At 35.1% G+C, this 26,344-nt stretch overlaps 1 protein-coding gene and 1 non-coding gene across 3 annotated transcripts; both read left to right on the forward strand.

The window, feature by feature from the left end:
• Positions 1–876: 876 nt before the first annotated feature.
• Positions 877–13,343, forward strand: LOC137709872 (transcription initiation factor TFIID subunit 2). 2 transcript variants are annotated; one of them, XM_068448849.1, is made up of 25 exons: positions 877–1,075; positions 1,178–1,520; positions 2,172–2,317; positions 2,408–2,474; positions 4,163–4,362; positions 4,463–4,616; positions 5,309–5,393; positions 5,518–5,609; positions 6,002–6,133; positions 6,235–6,288; positions 6,996–7,064; positions 7,174–7,271; positions 7,372–7,719; positions 7,815–7,902; positions 8,012–8,137; positions 8,222–8,278; positions 9,043–9,122; positions 9,217–9,259; positions 9,701–9,787; positions 10,234–10,323; positions 10,633–10,691; positions 10,778–10,868; positions 10,961–11,126; positions 11,220–11,403; positions 11,562–13,343. In XM_068448849.1, the coding sequence occupies exons 1-25, from the start codon at positions 960–962 to the stop codon at positions 12,943–12,945; spliced, it is 4,359 nt and encodes a 1,452-aa protein (XP_068304950.1). In that variant the 5' UTR covers positions 877–959; the 3' UTR covers positions 12,946–13,343. The 2 variants fall into 2 exon arrangements, with proteins under 2 accessions (XP_068304950.1, XP_068304951.1); XM_068448850.1 differs by having other exon boundaries at positions 6,008–6,133; positions 11,562–13,342.
• Positions 2,831–2,902, forward strand: TRNAF-GAA (transfer RNA phenylalanine (anticodon GAA)). Its single transcript has one exon. It is a non-coding gene; the product is annotated as a tRNA-Phe (tRNA).
• Positions 13,344–26,344: the final 13,001 nt, after the last annotated feature.

A 26,344-nucleotide genomic window follows, 5' to 3' on the forward strand; every position in this document is an offset into this window, starting at 1 on the left:
GTAAAATGTTTGTTTTGTTGGCCAATAAATTATATTCTTTTTTACAATATGTATGTTGTATTGTGTTAGCATGAACTCTTTATGTATTTATCAACGAAATTTTATTCAGATTTATGATTTTTCAGCGTCAAAATAAAATTTCATCAAAATCTACTACTTGTTGGGCGATGCCTTCTTTTAATGAGCACCCTACCTTTGGATTATGAACTTTACCAGCCTCTTACACGACCAAAATCTTGTTAGATTTAGAAGAAAGATTTCAAAGTAGTTCAAGCCTTAAGTGGTAACTTAAGCATATAAGATGAAATACATGGGGCATTTCATAATTTCCAAACTTTGTAGCCCTCCATTACAAATTTGACTTTCTTGTGATTGTTGATGTGACGCAATGCAGTTTGTTAAAAGTAAAATTAATAAAAATAGTTTAATTTTTTTTAATTTTAACGATAAGAATAAAATAAAAGAAAAAATGAATGTACCTAAGATTAATTTTTTAATGTAAAAATATGGTTTTTCGTTAAAGTAAATAGTAGCGAAAGTTTTTCATTATGAATAGTACCATGATTGATTTTTTAATATAAAAAAATAATTTTTCATTAAAGTAAACCATAGCAAGAATTTTTCGTTATAGTTTCTTTTGTTTTGTTAAGAGAGGCAGGGAGATCAAAAACAAAAAAATAGGTTTGTCACCCCCAAGGGTCCCACACATACAATCTGCACCGCACTTTGATTTCAGCAAAGATCTTTTATCAGCCGTTAGATCAGCATCATCAACAAGTGTACGGTCCAGAAGAGAATCAAAACGCAGTTGTCGTCCTCCTTAGCCAGAGGGAACCCCGTGAGTGCGTCTATAAAATAAAACCCTCATTTTATTTTTTCTGGGATAAAAAGATAGACAGCTACTGAGCTTGTTCGATCCTTCTCTCTCTAGCTTTCTCTCTCTGGGATTCCATACATCCATGGCGAAGCCCCGAAAGCCCAAGAACGAAGACGCAAAGCCTGACAACTCCGGGCCCGTCGTCCGCCACCAGAAGCTCTGCCTCTCCATCGACGTCGATAAGCGTCGCATTTATGGGTTCGTCTCTGTCCTGCATTAACACACACAAAAGGAAGAATACACTGTTGCATGGTTAGTGTTTATGTTGCTTGATTTTGTTTAATTTTGATGGGATTGTAGGTACTCTGAGTTGAAGATTGTGGTCCCAGAAATTGGGATTGTAGGGTTACACGCAGAGAATTTGGGGATTGAGAGTGTTTCAGTCGACGGTGAGCAGACCGAGTTCGAATACTACCCGCAGAGTAATCATAAAGATGCGGAGAGCGAGAGGAGATGGAGCTGGGTGACATCGCCGAGCTCTGCTGCCGATGCGGCAGGGTCAACATATATATCGGCTCTTGAGAGAGAGCTGGTCCCGAATTTACTGATCAATTGCTGTAAGGCTTTCAAGGCCGGAAGCGATCCGCAGGAGCAACTGCTTGGGGATAATGAAGTGCAGCAGTCTTCTGGAGAAGCCAAGCAGGTTATGGTTAATTTTTGGAGTTGTGGTTTTGTGAGTTGAAATTTTGTGTTGGGTTTTCGAACTCCAGGATTGATCAACGTAAATTTCTAGGATGGCATTAATTTTCGCGTTTTGTATGAAATTTAGCTGGTAGGGCCTGCGCATATGGAATTACACGTTTAAGTATTTATACTTGTACATTTTGACTGAAAAAGAAGAAAAAGAATTACTTGCGCATGGTTCAAATTTTTGTTGCCCTGCGCTTTTCTAGAACTTTGGTGGTGGGTTTTTAGAGTTCTGGTTGATAGATGTAAAGGGTTACAAAATAGCATTACATTTCGTGTTTTGTATCGAAATTTAGCTGCCAGGGTCATTATGTATGCCCGTATCGGCTTACACGTTTAAGCATTTATACTTGTACATATTGACTCAAAAAGAAGTAAAAAGAATTACTTGTGTATGTTTCAGATTTTTGTTTCCCTGCGCCCATCTAGAATTTTTGTGGCATGTGTTCATAGCTTAATAGAAGATGAATGTTGATTTTATACCAGAAGTTATTAGGAAATGACCAGTATCAGAACTGATCATTTTGTGGAGGGCTCAGTTGGCATAATGTGTTGTGACTGCGTTTCTCTTGTCTATGGCTTCTCATGTTGTTTGGTGTTGGTGCAGAATGTGAGGTTGGTTCGTGTTGATTATTGGGTAGAAAAAGCAGAGGCAGGAATTTATTTTCATGATGCCATTCTACATACTGATAACCAGATACGGCGTGCACGGTGCTGGTTCCCTTGTATAGATGACAATTCACAAAGTTGCTGGTACTAATTGTCTAACTGTGCTATTCTTTTGGTAGTTTTGCATATTATTGATAACACTCGGCATATTCATAATGACTATTACATGTTCAGCTATGATCTGGAGTTCACTGTTGCACAAAATCTTGTGGCTGTTAGCACTGGAAACTTACTATACCAGGTGAGATCAATGATAGAACACGTCTATTCATGTTTAAGTGCCAACATATTGTGTATTTTTCATGACAGAAGTGCACATGCCTGTGATGAGTCCATTAACCAGTGTGTAAAATGTAATTGTGCAACTTATAGCAGAATAAAATCTGAAATTAATAGGCATATTCTGTGGTTTTTATTCCGTAAAACAGTAGTTAGCAGACAATAGAAAAATATTGTTTGATGTAAATACTTCTCTTAGAAAAGTAAGGAAATTTGTCACAAAAAGAAATAGTTTTTCAGTAAGTTTTTATCACTTCGTATGATTAATGCCTTGCCATAATATAAACTGGGGTTCGATTCCTGGTTGGTGCACTATTTGCGGGGATAGCTCAGTTGGGAGAGCGTCAGACTGAAGATCTGAGGTTGCGTGTTCGATCCACGCTCACCGCTGGCATCTACTGGATCGATGCTCTGTTGAGTGGACCTTTAACTTGGCTGATGGGACAATCTCTATTGTTAAGGGCAATATACAGATGAAAGTCAAGCTTTCAAGTGGAGACAAAAAAAAAATACATTTAATTACTTATTGTGGAAGTAATTTCTTTAATTCTGTAAATCCCCATTTAAATGCAACCATGCAACTGGCCAGGTTTCTAGGCTGATGAAGTCCAGGTATGCTAGAGACACCAATAGTAATTTGTTGAAAGCCAATAAGGTGTGTGTACATCCTGGATACCTGAAACTATGCTTCCCTTGGGAAAAAAAAGGCATTACATAGGCGATTGAAACTGTTTTCTGTTCCTTCACCTCAACAATCTTGCTAGTTTTCTTATCTAGTCAGCATTTAAAATATTTGTGGAAACGTTACAGTTGTTATTACATGGTCATAGGTACCTTTCTAATGACTTGACAAATTGTAAACCAATATGTAGTTTTTGTCTCTTCGCCAGCATTCATCTTATTATGCATATAATAGAATGACAATTAGCTAATGGAAGTCATATAAACAAGAAAAAATAAATAAACTAGTGGGGGTGTCACCATGCTTCTGTATTGAGACAGAATTTTGCAAATTTTAAGTTCAATATTCACAGAATCCTTCTTTTTGGGGGTGGGGGGTTGTGTCTATGAGACAATCATATTCCATCTGTTTACTAGTATCGTCTTTACACGACAATGTTCTTTTCTTCTTATGCCGGTATGTGACGTGGATCTTTATAGAGAGCTAACCCTTAGTCTACTGAAGACCAGTTGCCATGTGCACCCTCATGCAGGGGCCTAGATATTGAGATGAAATTCAATTTCTGCAGCCTTGTTGAATGCCTGTAGAAGTTTATTTTCGTATTACCATTTGACTTAAGTTTCCAATTTCAGAATCAAGGTTTTCTATGTATATATGGTGGAATAGAACTATTGTTATGGAGCCAAACGTTGTGGCATCATCTTGAGTATCTATAGACAGTAGTAGTGTGAGATAAAGTCATAATCGAGATATGGCTTGCAGCAATTGTAAATGTAATTGGATAATCATATCTAGGATATTCCTTCAAAGTTTGTCACTTAAGTTGTCGTTGCCATCTATATGTGCAAATAACTCGCTAACATTCTACATGGGGGCATTTGGCCAGTCGTTGTTCACATCTAGTATAATTGTATCATACTGTGTTTTCAGTGTTGATGTTGCAACTATGCATAACGACTTCATTGCAGGTTTTGAGCAAGGATGATCCTCCTCGCAAAACATATGTTTATAGATTAGATGTTCCAGTTAGCGCCCGGTGGATATCTTTGGTGGTTGCGCCTTTTGAAATCCTTCCCGATCAGCAGTTTGGTCTAATATCTCACATGTGCTTGCCTATTAATCTGTCGAAGCTTCGGAATACTGTAGAGTTTTTCCATAGTGCATTTAGGTTTGTCTTCTAGTCATATGGCCTTGTTTGGTTTCGTAATGTGTGTCTTCATGTTTTACATCATACATCATTTTCTTACCATTATGTTTTAACTCCACAGCTGTTATAAGGATTACCTTGCGATAGAATTTCCTTTTGGGTCATACAAGCAAGTTTTTATTGAGCCCGAGATGGCAGTATCATCATTAAGTTCGGGGGCATCCATGAGCGTTTTTAGTTCTCAAGTTTTATTTGATGAAAAGATCATTGATCAGGTTTGGTTATTCCACATATTTTCTACGAGTCACATTCATATGATGATTTTATTTCACATTTACGAAAGTTAAGCAAGATCTGCATGTAGGTGTAAAATCCATTGTGGGGGTTTGATAAATTTAGTAGGCAGTGAATAAACAACATAAAGCTAGCTTAAGCAAGGTGTATTAATGATTTAATACTTAAATAGAAACCTGAAAAATGGAAAGTTTTGCTGTTTACCACTACGGTCAGATACCCTGACCACTGCATATTTAAAATCTTATCTTTGTGGTTGGCCCAGGTGGTGAGGGAGGATGGGGTAATGGAATAGGATTATGATAGTTCCAGGGTTCGATTTCAATGTAACCCAAAAAATAAAGCCGTCTCACATTCAATAATTAGTTTTTTTATTGAAGGTATAGCATATTAATGATTTTAGTTCATAAGCTTCTTCATCGTAGTTTTGACATGAAAACAAATTTGAGCATTTATTTTGTGTTTGCCACTAATTGAAAAAAGCTAGTCCTCTTTAGGACTTCATTTGTCCTCTATTATGCTTCTAGAGTAATTGTAATATTCATGATATGATGAACAAGCATTTTCCATTTCAGTTTTGGCATGAGCTGCAAACTAGTGCATGTCTTGTACATTTCTCTTTTTCATCTCATGTTTTCTATTAAGCTGATGTGTGTATAACTTTTCACAACAGACCATTGACACGAGGATTAAACTTGCGTTTGCTCTTGCAAGACAATGGTTTGGTGTCTATATCACTCCCGAGGCACCTAATGATGGTAAGCTAGTAGAGTGTTATGGTTTGTACTACTATTTGGTATTTAGATCATTGGTACCGAATTGTTTTGTTAAGTTTTGAGAAAATCCATTGGCTCTAATATGATTGCTTACTCATATTGTCAGAGTGGCTGCTGGACGGTCTTGCTGGGTTTTTGACAGATTTTTTTATCAAAAAACATTTGGGAAATAATGAAGCCCGCTACCGGAGATACAAGGTTCGCTTTCTTATGGGGACATGCATGTACTCCATACTTAAGATATGGTGCTATCTGCTATGCGAATAAGTCATATACATAGTAGGATGGGTAATGATGAACCATTTCACTAGTAAAGTGAATTTAATAGATGAAGTCATGATTGATGTAGGGAAGTTGATACCTTAGCCAATTATTGCAACCCTTGTCCTTTTGGCTTGTATCGAGTTTTTCATTTTTCAATGATTTCTGGTCTCCCAAGAAGTATCTGTCCTATTTCATATTAATCTTTCACTCCCCTACTTCTGGTTTGTTCTGTCTTGGTCTTTCCTTGGACAAAAGAAAGTAAAGCTACATGAGTTACAGTTTCTTCTTTCTAAAATTCATGTTGACATATTTTTCTCTTTATGGAGTTGCAGGCAAATTGTGCTGTTTGCAAAGCAGATGATAGTGGTGCAACCGCTTTAAGTTCTGCTGCTTCTTGTAAGGATTTGTATGGAACTCAATGCATTGGAATATACAGCAAAATTAGGTCATGGAAATCTGTGAGTAATGTTGAAATTTTTTGTTCATTAGCATGGAGTATCAGTATGTTCATTTTTTTTTTCTCCATCTTCACCTATTGACTGCATGAACATCTTAAAAGGTGGCAATCCTTCAAATGCTGGAAAAGCAGATGGGACCAGAGTCTTTTCGTAAAGTAAGTATTCTAGGAACTCACTGGTTTCTTCTGTTTCACCATGCTTTCACTCACCCTGTACATTGAACCTAACATTGCCAAGTATTATCAATTAAAGGCTAGTCACGGCCTTGATCATTTGGGCTGCAAGCATTTGTGCTTTTTGGATGTTACATTATATGGGTCTGTATAGGAACCCGATTTGTAGCCATTTAGTTTTTACTTATCACTTGTTGTGCTTGAGAAATAGGGAAAGTATATGGGGGAAAGGAGGGATGAAAAAGAGTTGTGGGAGGGTGGGGATGAAACAAAGAATGAATGAATGAAAATTAAAAATTAACAACCAAAATGGTTATCAAACAGGCCCTTAAGATCTTCTGTGGGGATGTTGAAGTTTTTTTTACTACTTTGGTCAAGGCATGACCGCAGAACCATGCCCTTTTTGGTTTCTTCCTGTAATCCCAAAACATGAATATAGTGTGAGGTATCAAACATGTATGCATATGAGTATAACTGGCCTACATGCCTGACTCCAAGTAATTTCTGTTTAGGAAATATGAAAAAAAAAAAAAAAAAAAAAAAACAAAATCTCAATGAGCCTTGTACATGATGTGATTTGAAGGAATGATGGGAAATGGAGGAAGGGAATTGCTTTGATAGAATTTTGAGTATGTGAATTATAGATCGTAGTTATTTCTTGCCAGCTGATACGATATGTTTTATTACAGATTTTGCAGGCAATAGTTAATAGGGCTCCAGATAAGATCCGTTCTTTAAGATCCCTTAGTACGAAGGAGGTATGAACATCTTTTGACATATTGCTGGATAAGAAGTATAGACTGCTGTAATTTCAGTTTATTATTTATTAATTTTTCTCTAGTAGTTATACCATAAATTGTGGTGCAGTTTAGGCATTTTGCTAATAAGGTTGGCAATCTTGAGCGTCCATTTCTTAAAGAATTTTTTCCTCGCTGGGTGGAATTGTGTGGTTGTCCACTGCTGAGGTATGCATGAGCTGCACACTACTCTTCTTGTTTCATGCTGGATCTTTTTAACGGTTCAGTAACTAATATGCTCTTCATTTATTGACACTTAAATTGAAAGGATGGGCTTCTCCTATAACAAGAGGAAGAATATGGTTGAATTGGCAGTGTTACGTGGATGCACAGGCGGATCAGATTCAATTGCTTCAGCAGTTAATGCGAATCCAGAACCTGAAAAGCGAGACATTGACAATGGATGGCCTGGAATGATGAGCATCAGGGCTCACGAACTTGATGGTACGTTTGATCATCCAGTTCTGCCAATGGCTGGAGAAACATGGCAGCTGCTGGAAATACAGTGCCATTCAAAGCTTGCTGCTAGACGCTTTCAGAAGCCTAAAAAGAGTTCAAAACTAGATGGGGCTGATGATAATGGGGATGCTACGCCAGCTCTAGACATGCGTTCTAGGTATAATATTATTAGATGAATATTTATTTTGTGTTTTCTTATTGTATGAATATTTATTTTGTATTTTCAGCTTGTTGAAATTCTTATTTTGGCAGTATGGAGTCGCCATTGTTGTGGATGAGGGCAGACCCGGAAATTGAATATCTTGCTGAAATTCATTTCAATCAACCTGTACAGATGTGGGTAAGAATGGGATTATGGTTATTCTATATGCTTTCTTGGAGTTTGTAATATGTGGGTTAGAAAAGTCTATTGGTCCTTGACTATTTTTAGCATTGGTGTGCCATATCAGATTAATCAGTTGGAGAAGGACAAAGATGTCGTTGCACAGGCACAAGCAATTGCAACACTGGAGTCTCTACCACAGCTTTCCTTTTCTGTTGTTAACGCTCTGAATAATTTCCTCATTGACTCCAAGGTTTTAGCCACTTTCAGAGTTATATTGTATGGAATTATGTATCTCAAGGAGTAAGTTTCTGAAGTATTTTTCTATGATTTCAAGGCCTTCTGGAGAGTTCGAATTGAGGCCGCGTTTGCTTTGGCTAATACAGCATCTGAGGTAAATTATTGTTATTTGCCTTGGAATCCATGGTTCACTTGAGTTGTGTTTTTCATTGTTAAAAGATTGAAATTGGTTCATGCAAATTATCTAATTCTTTACCTTTGGATATTTGTATCTGGTGTTCTAAACATATTTACAAATATTTATGATTGATTTGAGTTACTTTATTGCGTGGTGCTATCCACGCACCCATTTTTACCTTCCACACCTCTCTCAATTTTCAACCGTCGGATCGAATGGATTGAAGAGGATCAAAGGACAGAAATTAACAGTGTCTGAAAGGTAAAAAGGGCTGTGTGGATAGCACCGCCCACTTTATTTTATTCTAGTTCCTAACAGAAACATTATTTGATTCTTTTTAGTGATGTGATATAACAATTTCAGATCTTAGTAATCTAGAATTTTTTTAATGTTTTTTGTATTAGCCATTGCTTCTACTCGAACTTCTAGTTTATTGCAAATTTGGTTATAATAATCAGCTTCCCTTAACAATTTAACATATGCAAGGGCATTAGCTCATAAAAAAAAAAAATGTATATATAACATATGTGAGGGTATTGGGGTGGTTCTTTAGTATCTTACCCAACTGAAGTGACAATTTCTACTATTGGAATTGATTCATTGAATTGGTCGTTTTGTTAGTCTTAGCTCCAACAGTAGCTTTTACATTTGCATTGCAATTCTTATTTAGTGTATATATCTGTGTCTTGAGACTTCAACTTTTACATTGGCATGTTCAGAATGATGTGATTGTCTTGCAGGATACTGATTGGGCTGGTCTACTCCATTTAGTGAAATTTTATAAAAGCCGAAGGTTTGATGCAAACATCGGACTCCCCAAGTACGTTCTGTACATGTGTGTTTGAACTCCAAGTGGTCGAGAGCTTACTTTAACAGTACCAGTTAACAAAGATTTTTCTTGTTAATATTGCCAGGCCAAATGACTTCCATGACATTTCTGAGTACTTTGTTCTTGAGGTAATGAAATGAGGTAGGATAAGTAATAAGTTGTTTGTGATGCGTAATTCACACTTACGTATCAACGTTTCAAAGAAGTTGCAATAAAATGCTTCTGTTGGTAGCTTTCCTTTACTTAACACAAACCTGTGGAGCAATTTCATTTTATGTGCCTTTATGATGCATAACTTCAACCTTCACTCCCACCTGTAGACGGTACAGTCTTGTTTTGGTGTTTTGGATCTCAGTCTCCTGACATTGGCATAGTGATAACATATGCATCTGAGTTCTGGATTAGCTATCATGAACACATTCGACTAGTGTCTTTTATGTGTTTCGTAGTTAAATCTATGATTGTATCATGCTATTTATATCATTATCATCATCATCTTTATTGATGGTAATGTATTTCATTGGTCAAGGGCCATCTGTATATTATATTGTTGTTTCTCTAACTTGCAGGCCATTCCTCATGCTATTGCTATGGTCAGAGCTGCTGACAAGAAAAGTCCAAGAGAGGCTGTAGAGTTTGTTTTACAACTTTTGAAGGTAGTATTGTCGTGGACATTTCTCATATAGCATCAATTGAAAAAATTAAGGAAAACTGACGAAAAGTCCAAAAAAACTCTAGTTTTAATGAAAAAGGACAAATAAAGGTGTAGTGAATAGTACCAGAAAAAGGTAAAAATGTGGTTTTTCGTTAAAAGTGAACAGTACTGGGAGTGTTTTGTTAAAACTCCCAAAAAATTAAGGTGACAATGTTACAATAAGAACAATATTTTTCAGTTGGCCTCGATTAGATGTTCTAAACTTGAGAACACGAGAAATAATTCAGCAATACTTTTATGTCTTGCTATGTATGGCTGTTGTCTTACGGTAAAATACAGTAAACAATCTGGATTTTGCATATTAGTATTATTTGAATTTTGAACTTCCCCCCAAGTGCCTCACTCTGAAAATCAGTTCTTAATGTTTTGTCTTTAATTGTCTGACAGTACAATGACAACAATGGGAACCCTTACTCTGATGTCTTCTGGCTTGCTGCATTAATCGAGTCTGTTGGAGAACTTGAATTTGGGCAACAGGTTTGTCTTACATGATAATGCTCGGCGGTTCTGTTGAGGCTTACATGTCTGTCTTTGGCTATGATGAACACTCTGTTGGTTTACTTTAGAAGTACATAGGATTAGATAATGTAATGTGCACTTCTGTCTTAGGTGTAGTCCATTTTGGAATTGCTTTTACATGATACTGTTGTTACCCCGGACTCTTAAGGGCCTAACCTCTGAAAAAATACATGTCATCCAATGATTCACGTGGGTTATCACATTGGATAATCCCAAAATTGACAAATATGAAGTTTATAATCATGTGTTCCTTTTACTCCGTTTCAGAGTATTCTCCTTTTATCGTCTCTTCTGAAGCGCATTGATCGCCTCTTGCAATTTGACAGGTGTGTTAACTCATATCATACTGAATTCAATGGTTTATATCCAGTAATACATATAATTGATTGTGTCTGGAACTGGCATGTTCCAGGTTGATGCCTAGCTACAATGGTATCTTGTCGGTCAGTTGTATTAGGGCCTTGACACAGATTGCCCTAAAACTGTTGGGATTTGTTCCTATGGTGAGTAATTTCTCACCTATGCTTTTCTTTTTAAACTTATTGTATTTTCATGTAGTGTTGGCGACTTTATCCAGCTCTTTCACTTGCTACAGGATCGCGTGTTTGAACTTGTGAAACCTTTTCGGGATATCAAGGCAGTATGGCAAGTTCGGGTTGAAGCAAGCAGAGCACTCCTTGATCTTGAATTCCATTGTAAAGGCATTGATGCAGCTTTGCAACTGTTTATCAAATATTTAGATGAAGAGACGTCCTTCCGAGGTTCTTGTCACTACTTTCCTCGTGAATGTTGGAAATCTCATTGTTTCATTAAAAGTGTGCATTTTCGTTATTGTATATATTCCTTGATTGCAGGGCAGGTGAAGCTGGCCGTGCATGCTATGAGGTTATGCCAGATTAGAGGTGGATCTGATCTTACTGACAACATCAGGAGCGAAACTCTTGTGGCTTTGCTTCGTCTACTTGAAGGCCAGATGGCTTTTAATAATATCTTTCTTCGTCATCACTTATTCTGCATCCTACAAATCCTTGCCGGAAGGTATTTATTTTCACTTGATTATGATTCCTTTTCAAGATGAAAAAACATTACCCGGGTTTTTCTCTTTTGCTGAGTATGGAGTTCATTTGTTCTTCGTTAAAGCTTGACGTTTTTCAATATTTTCTATTAATTGTAACTGAACCGAGACTCATTTTCAGGCCGCCAACACTATATGGAGTGCCAAGAGATCATAAACCATTTCATTTAGGTGATGCGGAAAGCTTCCAAGAGCAGAAAAACATCTTTGCTGCTTTCATTCCAGAAAGTAAATATGTGGAACCACCTTCCGAAGCTCCAAACCTTTCACATGATGATTTAACTGCTCCTGAAACTTCCAGAGATGTTTTCGCTGCTCCAGAAATGTTTACAGATGGGTTTTCTATTCCAGATCCAGAAACTTCCAGGGACGGGTTTGCCCTTCCAGCTGCTTCCAAGGATGATTTGGGTGCTCCAGAACCTACAACTGATGGTTTTGGTGCTCCAGAACCTCCTGGTGGTGGTTTGGGTGATCCAGAACCTTCTGGTGGCAGTTTGGTCGCTAAAGAACCTTCCATTGGTGGTGTTGGTGCTCCAGAACCCCCGATTGGTAGTTTTGATGGCTTAACGGTTTCAGAACCAATCAAGGATAGCTTGGCTGTTCTGGAACCTTTCAAGGATGCAGATACCGTTTCTAACAGCCATAAACGGAAGCTGACGGTTAAGATCAGGGTCAAAAGTTCTGCTACTACTAGTAGAGCAGAAGGTGATAATCAAACTGTTGAGAGGTCGCAAGGTGGGCATCTTGAAACTGATCGTGGCGCCAGCAGTTCAGTATCTGTGGATGCTCCGCACAAAAACTTTGCAGAGGTGAGCCTTAGCAATCAAAATCTTGAGGAAGTTAACTCTTGGCATGATCTTGGATCCCGGATGACTGCCAGCATTGGTAGCGCAAAACTTGCTAGCGATGTCGATGATATAGGAAAGGAATTGCAGTGCACTGCCGATTCTAGCAAAGTTTCTGCACTGCCTCAGCCCGAAGATCCATCACCTAGCTTTATCCAAGATAACCGAGATGCAGAAGTACAGAAGTATGCAAGTCTCCAAGAACTTTCGGTTCCTAGGAACGATATTAATGGCGGTTCATCTGGAATGGCGGATTCTCTTCCTCGCGGGAAAGAAAAGGAGAAAAAGAAAGACAAGGAAAAGAAACGAAAGCGGGATGGCCATAAGGGCCACCGAGATAATCCCGAGTATTTGGAGCGGAAGCGCCTAAAGAAGGAGAAAAAGCAGAAGGAGAAAGAAATAGCGAAGTTGTTGAACGAGAGCGCCAAAGTACCATCCACGGAGCTACCAAGTAAGACAGAGGTGCATGGAGTGAAGTCGGCCACTGTGCAACTCAGGCCGGTCGAGCCTAGCGGTTCCAACAAATTGGCAATCACAGGGGTTGAAACCGCCAGGCCTGCGCCATCCGAAGGTGCTACTTCCGCTACTCCTTCCGGTACAACTTCCGCTACTCCGAAGTTTCGTATTAAGACAAAGATCCGAACACTGAACAATCCATGATGAATGTAGTTTTCCCTTGTAACGAGCTATGGTGGCTGGTTTAAATTTTTGTATTGGTAATCTGTGGTGTATCCGGCAGGCAGTGATTTAGGTGTGCATAGTGGGAAATGGGAGAGACTCTAGCTCACTGTAGAATTACTTATAAATGCCCTTCTGCTTGTATTCTTTACAATTTTGTTTTATTTTTTACTGCCTTTAATTTAATTTTTGTGAAGTTATTTATTTTTTATTTTTTTGTAATAATGTGATTGTAACTATTTATTTTCTATCTTGGTTTGCAATTTGCATTCCCCCCAAATCAGTTTGCTCGGGTTTCTTTTGTTTGAAAAACGGGGCTAAAAGCAAAAGTCCAAATAAATCTACTCGATAATTAATCTAAACTAGGACATTTTTAATCGATCTTTGTGAATAAAACTGGCTGAACAAGAAGTATAAAAAAAAAATTACCTAAATCTAAATCATGACTATAGGTTGCTACTGCTAAATTGTTTGTCCTGAAAGAAATTCTCGACAAGCTAAAATAAGGGGACCTAAGGGATGATTATTGCTAGTACCTTGCAACACCAATTGAGCTGTGACTGTTGAGTAAGTTATCAAATCCATAATCTCCATGTCAATTGTAAGTTTAAGTAAAGACCCCAGCTTAGCAGTGAAAATCTCACCTATGCCCAAATAATTGCTCGGGTTTTGAATGGAAACAATAGTGTACAATTAATATTTTAATTTTTTTAGTCAAGAACTTAAAAGAATTAAAATTCCGATTGAATAACACCACAATGTCAATTGGGGAAGACAATCAAAATGGTTTTCTTTCTTTTCAGTTATTTTGTATAAATTTTTCAAAGGCATGGAATTGGCTTACGAAGTTCGAACCATTGAACGTAATGGCCTAGTGGGAAAGGTGCTCCTTCACCTCGCTTTAATGCCTGGGCTCAATAGCCCTGGACGTTTGGTTTAAAAAATTCAAAAACCAAGCATCTAGATTAAAATACTACCTGTACAACAACGCTTTGGGGAAGGCTTATTGGGCTCATGGAATATGCTCTTTCAGTGTGTACAACAATGCTTTTTTGTGGGGTGTGGGCAAGTTATTTGCTTTAAGAGCTCGTTTGAGATTATTTTTCTAGAAACTGCTTTTACAACTTAAAAATGTTTATTAAGTTTTCTCATCAAACGTAGTCATGAACGTTGTAAGATTGTTATAGAGCACTTTTAGTCATTGTAGAACCAATCGCAAAGATGTCGTGACTCATAAGTACAATGATAATGCTCTCGCGCCTCGCATGGTTACCCTAGTTTTCGATTTCGAAGGTATTCTTTTTGTTTTTCCTTTGGAGGTGGGGTTGGAGAAATTCTAGTGTAGGGAAACCGGACCACCAGTTTCCTACGCGACACATTCATAGAAACACCTATGGTCCACCACTTCTGATTTGAAGCTCACCACTACCCCATGTTTTGTTCCCACCTCCTTCTCATACCATTTTCCAGTCCATACGCGCCCAAGACCCTCTCGTGGGGTGCGTTCCTATTGCCTAAGGGTTTAGTTTTGGAGGCAGTCTGGGTTCTCTTCTCATCCTCTTCTATTTGTGTGGTCACGGTTAAGCCACGTCAATATTTTATATTCCTATTATTTTTTGTCTTATTATTTCTATAAAAAAATTAATATAAAATATTATAATGACTTAACCGTAATTGTAAAAAATAAAAAGAAATGGAAAAAGCATCCAAAGAAAAGGGTAGACAATCTGCCTCCATTCAGCGGGGAAGTAGGGGTGTGCAGCTAAATATATGAATGGCACAACTCGGTGAAAGCTATATTTATTATTTGGTGTTGGTGGATCTCTCGCAGATCTTATTAGGGAGGCAGAAGGGCAGAAAGAAATGAAGAGCTAAAGTTACCGAGACTCTCTCGGTCACTCACACCCATAGGCCACAGCCGGAGGGGTCCCACATGCCAGGCGAAAACCGTGGGGTTGCCTTCGCCTCGCAGAATGGCTATGGCCATGCTTGGTGGCTCCTCGAAGTTTCTTAACTGTCGGAAACAAGAGATTCTCGTGTTCGGATATCTGTAATATATGTGGAGAGAGATTTCTAAAAATACTACTGTAATATCTTAGATTAATAATACAATATCGTATGAGAAAGTGAAATAATAGAATAAGTAATAAATTAGATAACTCAGCCAAATAGAATTCCATGTTTCATATGACTTGAATTTGCTTATCTATTCTATTTTATTAAGAGAATCTTTCTTGTTAACTTTTTGCTCTCTTTTTTGTTATTTTTACTTCATTTTTGATACATAATATTGACATGAGGAAAAAATAGTAATTTTGTATTGAGAAAATAACAATCATATCCCTATTTTACCCTTATTTTAAAAAAAAATGACAATCATATTCATATTTTATCCTCACTTTTAATACATAATATTTACATAAGGAAGACAAAACATTAATTATGTATTATTAAGAAAAAATATGCATTTATTAAGAGAAATTGTCACATCATCATTATTTCATACTTTTCTTAAAATTTTAAAAACTAATCACACTCCTTAATAAAATAAATAAATAAAATAAAATTGTTCACACACACAAAGTGTGTGTTCATATGCTAGTATATGATTGCTAAGCTTTCTTAGATATCCACAAGTCTTTTCCTTACAATTCTAGGGCATATAGTGATAAATTGAGGGTTTACCCCATCAATAAATCATCCAAATTATTACACATGTTTATGTAAATTTCACGACATCATATTATTAGTTCAGAATACCATGACAACATTCAAGAGTGTAAACCCTTCTCTAATAGTAGATTGCATTCGCACTAAACACTTAGACTGAGACCAAAATACAAAAATAAAATGTTTTATATGACCAGTCAGACGACTATGTATGCTGAACGTTTGCACCTAAGAATTCTTCCAACCACACACCACATGCATATGTGATTTTATAGATCCAAATATGTCAATTTTCATCATAACTGTAATTTGCAAGGTTGTGGATGAAAAATAAAAGAAGATGAGAAACTAAATAGAAAAATATTTACATCAATGCAAAGGCCTGGAGAAACGTGAAGGCGGCTAGGTACGTAGGAACTGCCACGCCCCAAGAATGTGACTTTATGAGAATTGCAGTGCGACTTAAGACAAGAGGGACGTAAGAAATTGTTAGTCACAGTGCCTCTGGGTTGGAAAAAGTTACACGAAAAAATGATGGCTCTATGGAAAAAGGAGCAAAAAGATCTGATGGAAATTTTCCGTGTCAGGCTATGATTTTCTTGTAAATCGATTGGATTTTGCGGCTGGAAAACCAGAGAAACAATTTTTCTTCGGTGAAAATATCATCCGTAGGTAGAAAGAGGAGCTCAAGCAACGACCCACATCGCTTCCTGTGACAGCATATTAGACGGCGGCGGAGGAAATGAATTGGTATCTGGGTGGAACAACAACACGGCGGTTCGGGTGGTTGTGTTACTGATCCAAATTCGGTTAATTATTCGAAAACACCGGACTGGCGGCCATGTTTTAGCACAAAACTGCCTAACTTTGTGGTTTTCATTATTTGGGCAGTATAATAGTCTGCAACAAGTCCCCAAGTCACTCAATCCCAGCCGTATGATCAAATCAGACGGTGGAAAAAGTCCTGCATGCATGCTCAGTTTATATGTACTTGACGATTGTTGATATACGCAGTAGCGATATATAGCTAGTCCATATACTGTTCTTCACGTTATTTAACAGGGACAAGGATTGTCTGCCCTCTCGTGCCGTCTTGTTTTGTATGGTTACGGTTAAAGCACGTCAATATTTTATATTATCTTTTTTAAAAGATAATAAGATAGAAATAAATAATAATATAATATTTTAACGTGACTTAACCGTAACCATATAAATAATAAGATACAAGAGGGTACTGAAAATGAAAGAACAGACAGTCCGTTTAAAAGTGTGGCTTTGTGTTCAGCCTTCTTCTGATCAGCGACTTTAATTATAACTAAATGATATTTGTCATGATGCAACAGTCCAAATTTTGTACTCCAAAAGTAAAATTGCACTGCTCCAATATGGATTTGGATCCTCTCGCTAATAGAGGATCATCATGACCAATCACCGTGAATCGTTGGATTTTTATTCAACGGTTACAAATAAAAGGGTCTCTTTAAAGTTATAATGATTGTAACCGTTGGATAAAAATTCAACGGCCAATGATAATTGATAAGGAGGATCCTTTCCATTAGCTCAGGAGATGATCCAAATCCCTCCAATATGACGGAAATGCATTGGTGGAACAATATTTTTGTAAAGGGTAATGTTAAGGAAAACTAAATTTATAGATAATATTTTGTAAACTAAATGATATGAAAATTAATAATTGGATTATTACTTAACCGTTGATAAACATGCTCATTCCTATTAATTGGTGATGTATCATTTAGTTTGTAAATTTTGTCTACAAATTTAATCTCACGTTCATTCATAACATTTAATGTGACGCTACAACATAAAATCAACATGATTACAGTAAGAACAATGTAAGTTAGTGTTATTAGCTATAACCTAATTGTAAGAACAATGGTAAAGTTATTTTAGTTCAAATTGAAACAAATCCAATAAATGTCTAGTGAGCTACATTGAAACAATTTTATCATTACATAGTAACATTTTGGACACTTTGACGATTATAAAGTAAACATATCTTTCTTATAGTTCAAACGTTGAATGTAAGTCACATTATAATACAATTAACTGACTAAATATGAAGGTAGAGAGCACAAAAATGTATAACAATAATGGGTAATTCCATGACTTTTACTAATAATAAATTACGTCTATGTCGTAACAAGACCTTAGTTCCTGATTTAATAATCAACATTAATAGTGTTATAAACTATTACAACCTCAATTTTGTTTAAGGTACCATAGAATTACCCTACAGTCAACTAATTAGAGTAAATCTCAAACCAAGTTTTTGACGCAGCAAGAAACAAGAAAAGTAGGATTGATAATCGTCAAATCCTAGAGCATAAGCTGAAGTCTATCAACAATTCAAAATCCTACATAAAATAGAGAAAATCCTAAAGTTTAATAAATAATAATATGAATGAATGTCGGAATACAACCCTAAAAGTTGTTTATATAATCTAAGCAAACCCTAGCTCCGAAAGAAAATAAAATAGTTAATTAATTAAATCCCGAAAATTTCCTAAAATACCAAAAACACGGAATAAATATTTTTTGCCAAAACGGTCTCGAGACTAATACCTACAATAGATTCCTAATTTATGGAAAACAAGTCTCGAGACTAAAAATCCAGAGATTTGTCAAAATTGATTCTTCTTTGTTTTTTGCTTGTCCACTTACTCTAAAAGTCCATGAACACTAACTCTCGAGATATGATAATGACAAATAATCTTCTAACAATGGAATTTCTAATTCTCCAATCACTTTTTTTCATTGGACGTCGCTTCCTTCTTTTAATCTTATACATCTCAGACAACTTAATTTATGGACTACATCAATTTTTCTTTTGGTAAGACTAACTATACTTAATGAAATAAATAAAAGATTGACCATGTTCAGCAGGCCTCTTCTGATTTATGGCCAAATACATAAAAATAACAATATCAATGTTAATTAGTAGCGAGCCAATGGACCATCTTTGAAACTTTGACATAATCAAAGCGGTCCAATCACTTGGGCTCGATGGGGCACTCAAAAAACTTTGAAGTTCCCAAACAAAATAGTTGAACCCCAAATAAAAAAGGGTTACCATCGTTGAGTTTTCTTCACATATAGCCCACTAAGACCATCTCCAATGGTTGGGCTAAAAGTCAAATATTTTAGCCCGAAAAATTTAGCTTTTAGCCCAGAAACAGCTTTTCTGCTCTAACCGTTATAGCCTAAAATTTTAGCCCGGATTATTAAAGAATGAACTTAGGCTATTTTTTTTGTTAAATTAAATTTAAAAAAAAAAATAAATATGTAGACTATCGTAAATTAATTTTATGAACATTTTAATCTAAAAAAATTTAAATTCCGATAAATATTGGGTGGAGTCCACTCCGATTTCTGGGCTAAATTTTGGAGGGAATTTGGCCTTGGTTTAACATTTAGCATTTAGCCCAAATTTTCCCCTTGGGTTAGAGTGGGTTTGGGAGGAAATTTTGAAGGGTAATTTGGCTTTTAGCCCACCATTGGAGTTAGTCTAAAGAATGGTTCCATGTATTAGTCTAAAGAATGGTTCCATGTAAGTGCGCCGAAATATGTTTCGTTTTATTGAATGATTTCACTACTAATAACATGGATATCATTTTTTTTTTTTAAATGCACCTATGTTAAACTAAATAAATAATTAAAATGTTAAATAGCAGTGGGTACTGGCTGAAACTTTGACACGAATATGTAGGTTTGTAACACTGTTGCTCTAAATAGCATAGTATTGACAATCGTAGCTAGCTATCTCTGTACAAATAGGAAATAGCCTGTAGTTTTGGTTTGGAAATCCAACGACTACTAATTCTGGCACATGCTTTTGTAGCATTTATTGCTGAATCTTCCTTTTCCAGATTTGTAGGCTTCGGTTTCCCTTCAAATCTTGATATCGATCTTGTCCTATGTGTGGAAACTGGAAAGTTGCTCTTATACTATTCTTATTTTCTTTCCTTTCCTTCTCTCATATTTTTAATTTTTATCTTATTATCTGTATAAAAAAATTAATATAAAATATTAACGTAGTTTAGTTGTAACCATTCAAGCAGAAGAAAAGAAAAGGAAAGAGAGATTAGAAGGAGAATGAATCATTCTCTATCTTTACCTGCTTCAAATGATTACTATACTATCTGTGTCAATTAATCTTTTTTATTTACTTTTTCTTGTTTTAATTGATTATTAGTAGAAAGCACACATTTTGTGTGTATTAACAATTTTTCTTAATAAGTGTATATTTTTTTCTATACTATTATATAAATGGAAGCCTCCTTAACAACAATTTCTCCTTTTTGTCCCTATTTTGTTCTCTTTATGTATCAAAAGTGTTATTAAGAGAAGCCTCATTGTCAAATTTTTTCTTATTTTATCCTCCTTATGTAAATATTGTGTATCAAAAGTGAGGATAAAATTAGAAAAATAATATATGATTGTCATTTTCTCAAAAAAAAAAAAAAAAAAAAAAAAACGTGGTTAAAATAGGGATATGATTGTTATTTTGTCAAAAGATACAAAATTACTATTTTACCCTCCTTTTTGTCAACATTCTTTATAAAAAAGAGGGCAAAATGGAAAAAAGAGGGCAAAAAGTTGACAAGCATTTTTCTCTTAATAGAATAGATTGCTATAACTATATATATTTTCCTTTTTAATATATTATTGTGATATAATAAATATTAAGGATGTACTGGTATACAAAAAATGAAAAATGAAATTTGAATTTATATAAGAGGAGAAATACAATTGATTCATGCGCAGAGATAGAGCCTGTAGGCTAAACTTTTGGAAGAGATCTACATGAAGAATCCATATATAGCCTCCGTTGAGAGTGTCAGTCAATTAGATCGATTAGTTGTAACTGTTAACAGATTTTCTGTAAGTTGTCACAGTGATAGATGAATACTGTAGAATTCAAAGAGCAATTTCTCTTATAACTGCAAAATATTGAATAGAGCATTCAATTCAAAATTTTCTTCCTAAAGGGTTAAGGGTTCTAAAGCTAGCTAAGATAGTCTGTAGATCTTTGGTATTTTTGTAACTTTTCATGGTCAGATTCCACTGACTTTGGTCCATATGCATTCTTAGAATCTGTTCACAAGACGATTCTCGATTTGATTCTTTAAACAGATCGAATTATCGCTCTTGGATTCGAAGCTAATCCAATGTGTTCTTTTCATAACTTACTCTGCTATCTTTGTGACTTCTGCACATTTTTACATGTTCAAGTCAGAGTTAATTGAATATGCACTTTATTGAATGGCTTCTCTCAAGCCCTCATCTTCAACTAAGTATCATAAATCTCCAGTGTCTGTTTTCTCAGCCCCAAAACATATCCAATCCGATTTCTCTTTGTTTAGACTGAAATTTGTCTTCTGAAAGAAAACTGTGGTACTCCCTCGAGTTAGTTAAGCTTTTATTCTTGTTTCTTTAAATATTGTAGCCAACATAAGAGGACATGATGCTATGTAAGAAATCAATTGTTTGGACACCATGCAATATTATTGGGCTGGTCACTGTTTTTTTATGCTTTTATTTAGTCAAAGAAGATGTAGGTAAGGTAAGAATGTGGTTTGATAAGCCAAAGTCAGTCCCTTAATAGGTGAGATTAAGTTGAGTGCGCTTTGGTCTATTGCATAAGCTTGTGCCATTAGGGTTAATTGTAGAGAGTGGGGGGATTTTTTTATCGGTGCGAGAAATCGCTTCATCGTCAGGTAACCCTTAATCCTTATGCTTACTTCAAGGTAGGTCACCTTAATTCCTTCCGTTCGTATCTTATTCATTATCTTTAGTGTTAGTAGCAGTTCATTAGTTTTGTCTGCTGGTAAGAAAACTGGACCTTATGTTGAAATTCAGCATGGTTAGGATCGATTATATGGTCTCTAGTTCATTCTTAGTGCTTAATTAACACATGAAGCATACTTCCGTTTCTAATTTATCGTGGTCTCGTGTCTTACTTTGCTCCCTTGTATAAATCGAAGTATTAGATAACTCCTTAAAATCTTGAAACAGGGGACATATATATATATATATATATATATATATTTCAGTATTGTGAATTTAAAATGTTTGATTTAATTAGACTCGTTTCGACTTTGGGAAATACTAAATGTACAGATCGAATTAGCATAAACTGAAATTTAATGATTAAATTGGTAGTTCCTATTAATATATTTTTCAACCTTTTATTTTGAATATATGTTTCATATGTATATGTAACATTTAACTACATAAGTCTGTGTTAGGAATATATGCAATATTCCTAACAGTCTGCACACTTCTAGTTAATTATTTTAGCATAGTAATGTGCTGATGATATACCACTAAAAAAATTACAGAAAATTGTTATGTAAGTTTCCGATTCCAGAAGTAATTTGAACGGCCATTACCATCTTGCACAAGTAGTAATATATATATATATATATATATATATATACGCATGTACGTATGAGCTAGTCTGTTTTTTAAGTTTATTTTTAGGTTAGTTTGCTTCTTTATTTATTTCAAGAGTTCTTTTATCTTTTTTGGTTTTGGTTAAGCTAGGGTTTGATTGTTTCTGGTGGGAGGTTTGCTGGCTTATTAAAAATGTTGTTTCACTTAATCTCCATCACCTACAGTTGTTAATCTCGCAGTTGACTTTTGCTGTTGATGATCCGCATTTCTTATATCTTTTCAAATTAAGGATTTATGAAGAGTAGAAGAAAATGTTATTGAGGACTTAAATGTGTTTGCCACCTGTATGCATGCACAGCTCAATGTGAGTAGTCCTTAGCACCTTTAAATTTCTGCTTAATTAGCCATCTTTGAGCAATTTTTCCTTGTCATAAATTTAATTTCACAACCATAAAGTTTGATTGTTTGACATATAATAGTGCATATATGTACTTAACAGAAATAATCAAGTGCTGAAATATCCAATATTTGCTTGATTTAGTTCAAACTGAATTTGATGGCATTTGTTGACCCAAAATTTTGCTTTTGATGACATATGAGATTAAGATAGCTTGGGCTTGCGCCTGAGATTAGCTGCACTATTGTTCATTAGTCCCTTCCAACATGATCTTGTACATGGATACATGGCCAAATGTGAAAGCTTATCTAATAATGTTTTATCGTACTTCACTAGCTTTGGTGTTCCTTGTCAACTTTTTCGTTTTCATGGTAGGCAACTCTCTAAAATAGTTCCTGTTAAACAAGTGTCCACAACGATTCCAACTTAAGTTTGTTTTAGTTTAATTCAAATATCTGTAATCATAGTATTTGTGGATAACAGTATTTGTACATTATCTTTTTCTTTCATATTTTTTTCTGGTTGATTATGAACCATCAATTTTTCTGGTACATCATTTAAATAATAATGTCGTAAAAATCCATTCAATTAGAAATCATTTAACCTTGTTTGATTAATAACGTTGTAAAAAATCTAGTGTTTAATTTAATAACATTGTTCGTCTGTTTTATTGAATAATTGATAGATGACTAAAGATTTTGGATTTGGTTGACTCTATCAAGTTGGTTTTTAAAGGTGCGCCAAAAATATAGAAAATTCTGATTACCCACAACATTTAAAGATGAAAATTTGAAAGGTGAGCACAAAGGTCCAGCAGTAAAATTACTAGCATTCCTCATAGCAGAAAAAAAAAAAAAAAAAAAAAAGGCCAGCAGTGGTAGTGCCATTATTTGTTGCACTAGCGAGAATAATGGGTTAGACCGCAAATCCCAAATGAAGCGTCAGTTCTCATCAGTCCGAAAATGGACCTGATTGGGTGTCTCCCACTTCTACAGTTGGTCCAACCACTCAAAGACAAGCTCCTTCTGCCTTTCCCCAGTTGGGGCTTTCAGGTTTAATTTTGCTTTTTCTTTCTCCCAACTAGGGTTTCTCATGCGTCTCAGGCGCTTCTGTTAGGGTTTCTCAGCGTTTAGGTTGGACGAAGTTTAATTTTCTTTTCTCCTCCCCCTCCCTCCATCTCTCTCTCTCTCTCTCTCTCAGATCGATGTTGGAAGAGGAAATTCTTGATTAATATTATGCTTTTCCCCCCTGGTTTTTGGGAATCTCATCCTAATTTTGTAGATCTTAGTTTTTCTTTTGCATTTTTTTGTTTATTTTGTTTTTGTGTGGCTCTGCATCAACTTCAAGGGAGAGCACAGAAGGTGAGAGTTTACATGCTCAAAAATAGAAACATGACATACTTCCTTTTAGGGTTTGTTGATTTGCCTTTTTCCACTTTGAAAAATAACATAAAATAAGGAGATGTTGAGGGAATAGATTTTGCGGCCGGATCAATGCTATGAACAACTTCTGGTATCCGGTATTCCTGGGTTCCTCCACACATCTTTTTCTGTTTTGGCTTTTGTCTAATTTCTTCAAGAATATCTCTGTTGGGGTGTCGGGCGTTAACCGTGTAAATTACAAGATCTAGGATGTGTGTGGCTTTGTTATCCCTTACCAATAATGTTTTGTTTTGATAATCCTTTATAGTTGTCGATATCAGATCAGATCGAAGTTTACAGGGTTTGATATAATTAATCAGATTTGTAAGTGTTCTTATTTTCTTATATCATATTAACCTTTTTCTTTTATGTGAAATAAATACTCTATATATCTATATAATATGTATATATGTATATGTATATGTACGTGTAGTATCTATTTTTTCACTTGAAATTAACCTGTGGAATCTAGTAAAATTTACTTCAACTATTGGAGGAAATTCAAATTTTAAATTCTAAACTTACTCAACTCACTGCACTCTTTATGTCAAATATGAATTTTAACTCAAAGATCGTTTTTGGGACAAATTCAGCACAGTATTTCCTGAACTCAGTTGGCTGACTCATTATATATTTATTTATTTATATTTTTAAATTTTTAAATTTATTGAATCTAACGATTAAGATATAATATGAACAAATCTAAGTTTAAATTCAACGACTAAATAATTAAAAATGATTTTTTATGAGTTTCATTTTTTTTTAGTATTTCACAAGTTTTATGAGATCGGTTTAGTAATTTTCTAATATTTATCAAAATCTAAATGTTCATAAAATTAAATTAGAATAATTTACATAATTTTTTATTAGTTACTATATTAATCTCATACTAAAATCTTAACCTCGAAGAGTTGAAAATCTAAACTTTTTAGGTTAAAATTTTTAGATTTTAATTCAAAGATTGAAGATGATCCAACGGTCTTAGGGTGCTTTTTACCATTCTTCATATTTTTTTTAATTTGTTAAAAAAAAAAAAAAGCATCGGTCTGTTCCAAACAAAATTTAAAAATAATCTAAATAGCGTGGAAGATTTCTGGGTTAGGCAAAAGGTGCAATCGCCAGTTAAATCCGGAACTTAGCAGTTTTCCATCTGCCATCTTTCCCTTTAGTCCGACTAAAACATTACAAGGCTCAATCTTTTGCTAATGGGGAACTGAACTTTTAAAAAAATTATAATAAACTTACCTGAAAATCCTGCTTTCTAGGTTCTTGCAGTTTCTTCTTTGTACCATTGTTACTGCAGCTGTATTATGATTCCATTTCTTGTTAGCCTTATGTTTCCTTTTTCTTTAGGAGAAGTATGAATTGATAGCCATTGTCATGCATGGAATGGAATCATCTGAACTTAAGACGAAAAAAAGAAAACCAAAATCCGGCATTGTGCAATATATCGGCCGGTATGGAGTAATAGGGTTTCGTTAAATAGGCCAATTGAAGAAATAATTCAATTTTTTGTGAACTTAAGAATGCACAAACTCGATGAAACTCGCGAGTCGTGTATACACTCTTAAACATTTAGTCAGGAAAAGTAAGAAAACATTAACTAAAAGATGGAAATGGGAAAAACAAAAGGAAGTTTTAACAAAACACTTTTGGTACTGTTTATTCTTTTAACAAAAATGATATTTTTACTCTAAAAAATCACTAATAATACTATTCATATACAACATATTTTTATCCTTTGATTAAAATTTAAAATTTACAATTTAGTTTCACTAGTTTTCCTAAAATTGTGGCTAAACCACACATCCAATCCATTCTAGCTCGCGTACTTTAGCCGGTCTTAGCCGGGTTTACCTTATCGCTCTATCGCCTATAGACCGCTTATGCATTAGCATGTTACCCTTTTTTTCTGTGTTTACTTTTGACTTGCAAGACGACATCTGAAATATTTCCATGACAAATCTGCCATCCACTATTTTGGCACTTTCAATTTTTTAATAGAATTTTCAAGATAGGACAAATCGTAAAATCCAAATGGAACGTACGGTTATTGAATTTTTCTTATTCGCTCTTTTCAGAATTTTGTCATTGAACCATTAGTTCTGTTTTGCTCACCGTTTCCAATTTTTTGTAATTCGTTTTAAATTAAACTTAGTGAAGTTACACAACCATCCCACCATAACCTGTAAAAGTTAAAAATGAAATTGGGAACTTAGGAGAGGAGAAGAGGAAACTTTTTCGATGTGTGCGTGTGTGTGTGTGTGTATATTTAAATTAGATTAATATGGATAAATTTGTATTGCACTTGTTATTGTGAAGAGAAAGAAGTACATCAAAAATCTTCGATTTACCAATCATACCGTTGAGGTTCTCTAAAAAATAAAAAAAAATGTCGTGCCTTATATCCAAAATTTAATTAGAGTCATTGATCAAATATGATGCTAAACTTCACGGATAAACTTAAATGTAAATA

Source organism: Pyrus communis, chromosome 12 (genome assembly GCF_963583255.1).
Source record: "Pyrus communis chromosome 12, drPyrComm1.1, whole genome shotgun sequence".
NCBI lineage: Eukaryota > Viridiplantae > Streptophyta > Magnoliopsida > Rosales > Rosaceae > Pyrus > Pyrus communis.